This window comes from Epinephelus lanceolatus, chromosome 15, assembly GCF_041903045.1.
Source record: "Epinephelus lanceolatus isolate andai-2023 chromosome 15, ASM4190304v1, whole genome shotgun sequence".
NCBI lineage: Eukaryota > Metazoa > Chordata > Actinopteri > Perciformes > Serranidae > Epinephelus > Epinephelus lanceolatus.
This window is the reverse complement of record NC_135748.1, coordinates 35465219-35474943: the sequence shown is the minus strand read 5'-3', so window position 1 is coordinate 35474943 and position 9725 is coordinate 35465219. Positions and strand designations below refer to the sequence as shown.

The 9725-nt window shown below is 42.6% G+C and overlaps 1 protein-coding gene across 4 annotated transcripts in view; it reads right to left on the bottom strand.

Moving 5' to 3' along the window:
* Positions 1-3146: 3146 nt before the first annotated feature.
* pcnx1 (pecanex 1) overlaps positions 3147-9725 on the bottom strand; it is a 59150-nt gene continuing 52571 nt past the window's right edge. For all 4 annotated transcript variants that reach the window (XM_078175256.1, XM_078175257.1, XM_078175258.1 and 1 more), the window contains 8 exons: positions 9136-9236; positions 8651-8801; positions 8325-8555; positions 7966-8240; positions 7684-7862; positions 6472-6905; positions 6188-6328; positions 3147-4458 (listed from right to left, as the gene is read on the bottom strand). In XM_078175256.1, the coding sequence (XP_078031382.1) occupies positions 4318-4458; positions 6188-6328; positions 6472-6905; positions 7684-7862; positions 7966-8240; positions 8325-8555; positions 8651-8801; positions 9136-9236 (1653 nt within the window). In that variant the 3' untranslated portion in view covers positions 3147-4317. The remainder of the gene's footprint in view (positions 4459-6187; positions 6329-6471; positions 6906-7683; positions 7863-7965; positions 8241-8324; positions 8556-8650; positions 8802-9135; positions 9237-9725) is intronic.

Below are 9725 nucleotides of genomic sequence, written 5' to 3'. Positions count from 1 at the left end.
CGACCATTTCTGACATATATGAAAACGCTAAAACTGTGTGATGTTTCATAATTGCGTCTTACTTAGTGCAAATTACAGTGTAGATTGTCTATGGACAACCGTGACTCATGTATAAATCTATTTGTATGAATGCGTGTGTGTACTTATGTGTATATGTTATGTTGCTGTCAGCTTATGCATGTCTGAAATGTGTATCTGCCCATGTATACACGTATGTGTAACTTTAGTAGAGTGTTACTAACAGCAGACATTTCCTGCCCGGCAGTAGACACGGCCACAGCAAAGTAGCATAAAGACTATAGTGTGGGTCACCGCTTTCCGTAGCGGTACAAAGTTGAATGCTTTTTCTATGAAAGTTAAAACTGTTGTGTTTGTCTTATTTGTATATTGTTCTTTTTTTAATCACCTGTATGATACGAGAGGTAGCTGAAAGTCTTGACACCCCTGCTCTAGGCCTACCTGTTTTTCAGATTAGGGCTGCAACTAATGATTGTTTTCATTGTTGACTAATCTGTCAATTATTTCTTTGATTAGTCAACTAATCATTTTATCGAAAAATATGTTAAAATGTTGAAAAATGTCGGTCTGTCTCGCCCAAACCCCAAAATTATGTCATCTAATGTTTTGTTTCGCACTCACGCCAAAGGGTTTTAGTTCACTGTCATGGGAGAGTGTGTAAAGCTGCCAATATTTGAACGTAAGAAGCTGCAAGAAGAGTATTTTAGGGTACCTTTATAGTACTTTTCTATGAAAAATTACTCAAACCGATTAGTCAACTACTACAATAGTCACAGATTATTTTAATAGTAGATTAGTCAACTAATCACTGCAGCCCTACTTCAGATATGACATCATACATACATAGTTATATGCCAGCTCTTCCATACGTCTATGATCCTTACCATTGATATATTTATATCTTGGCATTGTGTCCATTTTTTTATTTACATCTTATTTCTATTTTATATTTGCCCTCTTTTCTACCTTGTATTGTATCTACAGTGAATGACACTGTTACGCAGTTCCTCATAAACCTATTTAAGCAGGTCATATGATGTCCCACTTCATATGATGTCATATGATTCACTCTGCCATAAATGTTTTTATAAACCACAGCAAGTAAGCCATAAAATCCTGTATCCCTTACCACACAAGTTTCACTTTAACCTCTCCTCTACCTCTCATGCAACATTTTGTATATATACTAAAAGCCCCTGTTGATGACAGAGTGTAAAGGGACATGTTTCTGATTATAAACCTGCTTTGTGTTATAACAATGTGGGTATTAGGTATAAATGAGCTGTGGCAAATTTTCTTCCATTGTACCAGCATCCAAATCTCCTTGCTCATCTCCCTCACTGGCTTTCCGGCTGCTTCTCCAACTAAAGATTTTACTTCCTCATTTTTGTATGTCTGCCGCCACCACAGACTCTGTCACTCTTTTTATCAAACTCAGACCAGACTTTGATCAAAGTGTAAATCTGGGCAGTGCTGATCAAATATAAACCAAGATTCTGTTACTGCCTTGCCTGTTTCTCCCTTACAGTGTCTTCAGAAACATATTTTAGTGCACTGTTCAACTGTAATACGAGAATTTGTGAACAGGAATTGACCCTTTGTGAAGTTCTGTCAAGCTGTCGCAGTAAGCATGGAGCCCACACTGTAACTAACTGCACTAACTTTCCCTGAAGAAATATTATCATATTTTTGGAAAAATGAAAGAGTGATTCCAGAGAGAAGCAGACAGAGGGGTCTACAGTCTGTGTTTGAAGGATATATCCAGGATGTCAAACTGACTCAGCAGCAACAACAGGTTAAAAAGACAAAGATAGTTAGAAGCTAAAGCCGAACTACAGGCTTCAGATCACAGTGTAAAAGTGAACCACCACATCACTGCTGATCACCACACAAGACAATGAATATAAAGGGAAACTTTGCTGTTATTGAACCAGCTGTGTGGCATCGCAGTGTGTGCAGATGAACGATGTTTGGCTTCGCCCCGTGCCACCAGCCGCTGGACCCCCACCATCGGACAGGCAGGGATCTCTGGGGGAAGATAACAAAGTTTGTCTGCGCACAATGCTATGACACACACCTGGTTGGTCCAGTGCGACACAGTGCATTCTGGTAATTGTAGGTTTTCTACTACTTCAGCAAAAGTGAATGCTACAGCCCCTTTTCTCTGTTTTCTCTGGTCATGTTGCACCAATTATACAAGTATTTCCATCTTTCTCCTGCATAGACAGCCAAGTTTTCTGAAAATACCATCTTTCCAGCAGTGAAATACTTCTTTAGGCACTGATCACACAGGACAAGGCGCGCTGTACTGCCTTTTTTTTTTAACAGAATGAAACGCCTGCTGCACATTTTTATTGATGCCAGGCAACCTATCCATCACCTCCTAACATTTCCGTGTAATCAATGTACTGTTGACAGTAGTTAGGATCTAGTTCCTAAAATGTTGAGGCAGAGGGTACTGTCTGTAGCTCTGGTTGAGGGTGAGAGGCTGTCAGTAAATAGTTTGTTGGTCACAGAGAAACAGAGATCTGTGTGGGAACATGAGACCCTAAAAAAGAGGGTGGATCATAGGGAGTACCACCAGTTGGTCCAGGAGCTCCTCCTCCATGAAGGCTGTTTCCAGGCATATTTTAGGATGACTCAGGGGCAGTTTGACAACCTGCAGTCTATCATTGGGCCGTATAGCTCTGGATATCCAGCAACAGCTACCACCAGTTTCTCCTCCATTGTTTCCCAACTGTAAACTTGTTGTTGTGACCACCACAGAAGGCCCACCTCTCAAATCATCTGATTGGACAATGGGGAAAAGGCAGAGATGACCTGGGTTGTTTTTCTGCTCTGAGTTAAAGTTTTTTTTAAACTTGAGGAGTTCAGAGCACCCAGGCAAAAACGCCAGGCGCTTAGAGTGTAGAAATGAAAGGTGTGTAGCAACACAAAAACAGCGAGCAAAAAGCTTCATTCTCATTAAAATCAATTACAAAAAGCCGCCTCCAGCTGCTGAAACACTTTGTGTGATTTGGGCCTTAATGTGTACTGGCGTGTATTCTTAAATGTAGTCTGTTAGATTCTGAAAATGACTTGTTGAATTCAATAAATTTACACATTAACAATCAGAGGAGACGTATTAAAGATGTCAGCAATAAATCAAACTTTTATTTCTCCATATAGAAAAGAATTAAGTTAAATAGTGAAACAGTCCATCAAAAATTCGGCATCTTGTTTTCAACCATATGGTCCTTAATACATTAACCTTTGTCCCAAAATGAAAAGAAAAAAAAAAAAAGATGTAACAAAGTGTAAATACCATGTTCACAGTAATAAATATTGAAAAGAAAATCTTTTATACATTGACATTATATATATATATTTGTGTAAATATATATATATATATATATATATATATATTTATATAGATATATAATCATATACAGTAAAAAGTTATTTTCAAGTTTATCAAACATAAAATAGTAAAATAAAAATGGCTGAAAACAGAATGATGATTGCATTTTTTTCATTCCCAAGGCATCGGTAACCATGGCCATTCAGAGTCTGTAATAAATAAAACGTGATATTATCTAAAGAGTGTAGTGCATCACTGTAAATTAATAAACAAAAAATTATAGTGCAAGTTCTTTTTTTTTCTTTGCGCAAAATACTCTTGCAGATTTCAACCTAATCCAAACGGAATGACAACAATGAAACAGAGGAGTTTGTTGAGCACAGCACCGTCGAGTCTCTGACTTCTGTCTGTTCTGCACCACAACTGTCGCTGTATTCTTGGCAGCGGGAAAAAACTAAAAATAAAAAAGCTTTCACATGTGTGAAACCATGGCAAATATTCAATACCAGGCTTATTTTGGCAAATTACTTAAAGACAAACAAAAGACAAAAAAACTCTCCACACGCTCTTTACACTCAGCTCTGTCAGAATTGCCAATAAAAGAGTTGATGAAATGCATAGAAATTAATTACCAGTAGCAAGAACTAACTTAACTTAAGGGTTGTTTACTGTCATGCAGCATTTCTGAGACACAAAGCAAGGCAGATATTGTGGATGTGTGTCGACGCAGTAAAGGATGTAGGGTGAATGTATGCTCTGCCTCTGCTTGCACTTTTCCCTGGCTTCCTTTCCCCCTCAGCGATAAGGAACGGGGGAGGGGGGAGAGCTCCCATTTCCTGTTTGTCTGCAGGCTCCTTCGTCCTGCTGAAAGCCAGGGACGTCTGGCTTTGTCTTCACACAAGCGTGTGTATAGGCATGTGTATGTGCGTGCGTGTGTGTGATGTCTGTGCTTGCTTGTCTCAAACCTCTGCACCCAACTCAATGACCCCAGTCTCAATAATGGGCACTAGCTTATCTTCCACCTGTACCAGCAGGATGGTCTTGTCGATATGGGAGCGATTAGCTGGGTCTCGGCTACAAGGCACCCACCGGTGAATCACCTGCAGAGGGCAACACAGGAAGCGGCTTTGTGAGGAAGCATCCAATCAAATTTATGAAGCGTTTATTACTGAGTAAGTAGGTCACAGAGGGTGTTACAGGCCAAAAAATAGGACAAAACAAGTACAAACAAGATAATCACAGTAAAATCACATTTATAGCACAAGAGGTCAGACAGTGTGAGAGTGAGCTGAGAGGATGTGACACAGCGACATCACAACAGATCATGTGTGCTCATCCATAAACCGACTGGAATTAACACCTTGCAGAAAAACGCCTCCGCACACCTGTTAAGTCGCACTTAAATCCGTGTCTGTGAAAACATGGATGCTTCACATGTCTTCCCCCCAGCAGCACAGATCTACACAATCAGCTCAGTTTCAAGGTGGGAACCCAAAATTCAGTATCTGAATGTCTCATCTTCTGTTCCTGAGATATGACATCAAATAATGGCCAGAAAAATGTTTTTGCACTTGATGATGTCACAGTGAAGTTGACCATTGACCTTTTGGATATAACACTTCATCATTTTATCCTGTTAAGTGATCTGTGTGAAATGTTGTCATAATTAGAAGATGAATGCTTGACTTATCGCAAAAAACATGTTTTGTGAGGTCACAGTGACCTTGACCTTGACCCTTGACCGTCACAGTGACCTTGACCTTTGACCACCAAAATCTAATCAGTTCATCGATGAGTCCAGGTAGAGGTTTGCGCCAAATTTATAGAAATTCCCTCAAGGTGCTCTTGAGATATGACATTAATGTGAACGACATGGATGTGAGGTCACAGTGACTTTGAGCTTTGACCATCAAATTCTAATCAGTTCATTCTTAAGTCAAAGTGGACGTTTGTGCCAAATTTGAGGAAATTCACTCATGGTGTTCTTGGGATATGGTGTTAAAGCGAATGAGATGGACGTGAAGACACAATGACGTTCACCTTTGACCACCAAAATCTAATCAGTTAATTCTTGAGTCAAAGTGGACGTTTGTGCCAGATTTGAGGAAATTTCCTCAAGGCCTTCTTAGGATATGGCATTCATGAAAATGAGATGGAAGTGAGGTCACAGTGACCTTAACATTTGACCACCAAATTCTTATCAGTTCATCGTTGAGTTCAAGTGGACGTTCGTGCCAAATTTGAGGAATTTCCCTCAAGGTCTTATTGAGATATTGCATTTATGAGAATCAGACGGAAACAAGGTCACAGTAACCTTGACCTGGGACCACCAATTTCTGATCAGTTCTGTGTTAAGTTCAAGTGAACATTTGTGCCAAATTTAAAAAAATGCCTTCAAGGTGTCTTTGAGGTATTGTATTAACAACAATGAGAAAGACAAGGTCACAGTGACCCCTGACCTATAACCACCAAAATCCAATCAGTTCATTTTTAAGTCACAGTGAATGTTTGTGCCAAATTTGTGGAAATTTCCTCAAGGCCTTCTTGAGATATGGTATTCATGAGAATGAGATGGATGTGAGGTCACAGTGACCTTGACCTTTGACCACCAAAACTAACCAGTTCATTGTTGCCACTGGGCTGGCAGCAGGTAACGATGTACTGGTTAGATTCTTTTAACTGGGGTCCCAGAATGTGGTGGTCCCAGGTCAAGGTTACTGTGACCTTGTTTCTCAACATAAAAATCAGTTGTCACTCTGTGCATTATAAGAGAGGGTGAGGGTGAACCCATTAACACTGACGTGTTAACAGCATGTGATGAAGACTTACATGTCCTTCCATGCCCTCTAAGGGGCTCCAGTCCCTCCAGCAGGTCCGTCCTGCCCTCAGTCTCATCGATTCATCAGGCCACTGCAGCTCCTTCCGCTTTGATAAGTTGATGTTCTCCAGCACCTGACTGACATCTGAAACCTGAGCAACGTCACAGAAGAATTGAATTAACATCACAGCGGCAGGACTGAGGGTCATTTCTCAAAGAGATGACTGACAGGCAAATATATCTTTATATGTTACATGATTTCTTTCCTGCTCATTGCTACATCATTTCTACAAACCTGCACTCTGTAGGAGATGTCATCTCTGCGCACGGTGGAGACGGTGGGGTTGTGTTGTTGCGGGTGGTGATGATGTGGATGATGATGCTGGCTGAGGGGATCGGTCACGGTGCTGCACAGGCCGTCGTTGCCCAGGAGGCCCACCAGCGTGTGGCGTTTGCAGGGAGGGATGCTATGGCTGGAGAGGGAGGCGGAGGGGCCGGCGGGGTCGGAGGTGGAGCCCAGCCGGAGCTGCAGGGAGGTGGGGAGCGTGCGCAGAGACAGCTGGCTGGTGGAGGAACGTCGACAGGGCTCCAGGCCTGTGGTGGAGGTGCGCAGGGAGGAGTGGCGGCTACTGCTGTAGCGGTAGGAGGATGACTGGCTGGCGACGGACGCTCGGGCAGGAGAGTGTCGTACCAAACCAGACTGAACAGACTGGGAACTCTGACTGGTGCCTGGAGACAGGGTGGAGAAGTCAGATGTAGACCATGAAATTAAAGGAGCACTCCGGTGATTTAGTGCTGCAGTCTCATAAAATTTAGGGACTTTCCAGAGGTGTGAAGCAGCGGAGGACCTGATATCCTGGAGTTCAGTCCCTGTATGGATCCAGCTTTAAAATAGTTGGATCCTACATGTCCCATAATGCAATTGTTAGTGTTTGCTTCCACACTATAAATGCTTTGCACTTTAACATCGGTTGACTTGTTAATGTGCTAACTGGCTAACCATCGTCTTGTATCTGTCTTGTCAGCCTCCCTGTTTCCCTTTTTGATTGACAAATACAGACTACCGCCTCTTGCTGGTGTGGACAGTTATTTCCTTTCACGCCGGTGCAGAACGTACTTGCTAGTTGTCTATTGGCTGTAGTCTTTGTGTTGTGTTAATGTGCAACTTTTTTGATGAGACACAGGCGACGAGAGGAGATGCAAAGTTGGCCCAGGTCGCCACTAGTTCTTCGATGATGGTTTGGTGTGTCTGGGTCTTAACATGTTTGCTCAGCCGGACTGTCTTCCACAACAAAGAGTGGAAAGGCTCAGATTACATCACACAGAGTAGGATTGTGATGTCATTCTCTGCCCGGGATGCCATTACTCCACTTTATCTTTACATAGCAAATAGTTTGCTGCTGTATTAATGCTCTCAATTTCGTATAAAGAACCTGTAAGTTCATTTTTAAAGGTAGCTGCAGTGCAATTTATGATACTAGTGGTTGTTTGGTTCAGTAGTTCTCACCCAGAGTGTGCGGCTGGTACGTGTGGGTGGGGGCAGGTCCGGAGGTCCCACCCTGCGACACTGAGCTCTGCTGAGAGTCGCCCCCTGTTCCATTCCCACTGCCACAGGACAACCCCCCTGCATCTGAATCCTCAATGTTGCCTCCACTGTTGCAGCCAGCACCGCAGCCTTTCCGTAACCTACAGAAGAAAAGATAAACATCATCCATTAATGAAATACAGTCAGATTAAAACACACAGAGAAAGAAAGAAGAAAACATTAACAGTGCAGAAGGTAACAAACCTGTGCCAGGTGCTGACGACAAAGTTTCGGATATTCCCGATGCTGATGGGGCCTCCCAGGATGTGTCCGAGCTGGGGGTGTGAGTTGCAGTAGGAGGTGGTCAGTGGAGATACGTAGATGGGATATCCAATGGGCTGGTCACAAGAAGAATTGATCATGTTCCGTAGAGCTTGCTTGGCGTTCTGAATGCTCCCACGCTCTGGGTTTCTGTTCCTCAGGAACACCAGCTCCTGCTGCTGCCCCGCCCACAGGCCGCGGACACATTCTTTATTCACCTGCAGCGCAAGAGGTTCAGTTCTCATCATGTACTGTGTCAATCAAAGAATCAAAGGTTAATTTGAGTCTGTCGCAGTTCTCACCTTGATGACTCGAAAGCTGAGGTATCGTCGATTGAGCATAATGATTTTGTACTCATTGGTTCCTTCGTCCAGGACGTGTCGCAGGGCGAGAAGCGACGGGGAGTTGGACAGCACAGCGCTCCTCCAGGCTGGGTCGCCCTCGTGAGCGATGACCAGGTTCTGCTGGTGGGAGGAGATGGCCTCAAAAAGAACCGCCGGCTCATCGTACTCATCTGGGGACGTGAAGTGGTCCTGAGAGAACAACATTTTGTCACAGATCAAATTCGACCCTGAGAGCGACATTAAAGGCAGTTCCGTGTGACATTACGACCCCTGCGGAGGCTCACCTGGTGTAATTTGAGAGACATTCGGATTCCAGGCACCACAACTTTCCTGAGCAGTTCCATGTCTGCGAAGATCCACTCGTCTCGCACTGAAGAGATGCGGAAATCGCCCTTGAATAATGCATGAAGTCCATAAAGGAAAGACTCCAGATTGCTGCGGTGGAAAGAAAAGATCGAGCACATATAGTTTTATTATGACTCAGCAGGTTTAAAATGTGTTTATCCAGAGCACAGACAGAAAGGGAATATATGTTTGCATGTATATGTTGTTAATCACAGACCGTGTGTGTCTTTTTCCACATTTGTTATCTAGTAAGTAAGTATCCTATAAGTTAGAGAGGAAACATCAAAAACATGAACGTCCCAGATATTTTTTGCTGTTCTGGCACATGTGTCACATTGTCTGCCCTACATAGGGCGAACTTTCTCTCTCAGCCATTAAAGCATTATAAAAGGTTAACCTATTATAATGAAGATTACTAAATAACCTGGACATATGATGAGCAGCTGTTCCCAGAGCTCTCCGTCCCAGCACACATAGGCCGAAGCAGAGCAGCACCAGAGCCGAGTCCTTCTCGCTGTCCAGCGGCTACAAACAAAGCAGAGACAAGAAAGATTCATCAAGTGCTAACTTATAAGTGCCTCAAAATCTTAACAGTACTAAGAACAAGTACTTTTAATGTGGGTGAAGCTCACCCCTTGGCCCTGACATTTTCATTCCCTTTTTTATCTCTTGTTAAAACATGTCATCTGACAACGAGTGACCCAAGTGCAGCAGCCCTGAGGGAAGTGATGAGACACATCATTCTTTAAAGTTTGATTAAAATCTAACTGCTGTGCACCACTTTTGATCTTTTTAAGGTTTTTGAATTATGAGCATGAGTTATTATACTCTCAGTGTATTTTTTTTTTATCTCACATTTTGCCAGGAAACACCACAAAAATAATCCCTACAACTTTCATCCAAAATATCATTTCATTTTGATATTTTTAGTATTTTTCCAAACAAGACAGTACAATGAAATGTGTTCATAGTCTGGTTGCAAACAGACCCCAAAGTAAGCTTGGATAAAGAGAA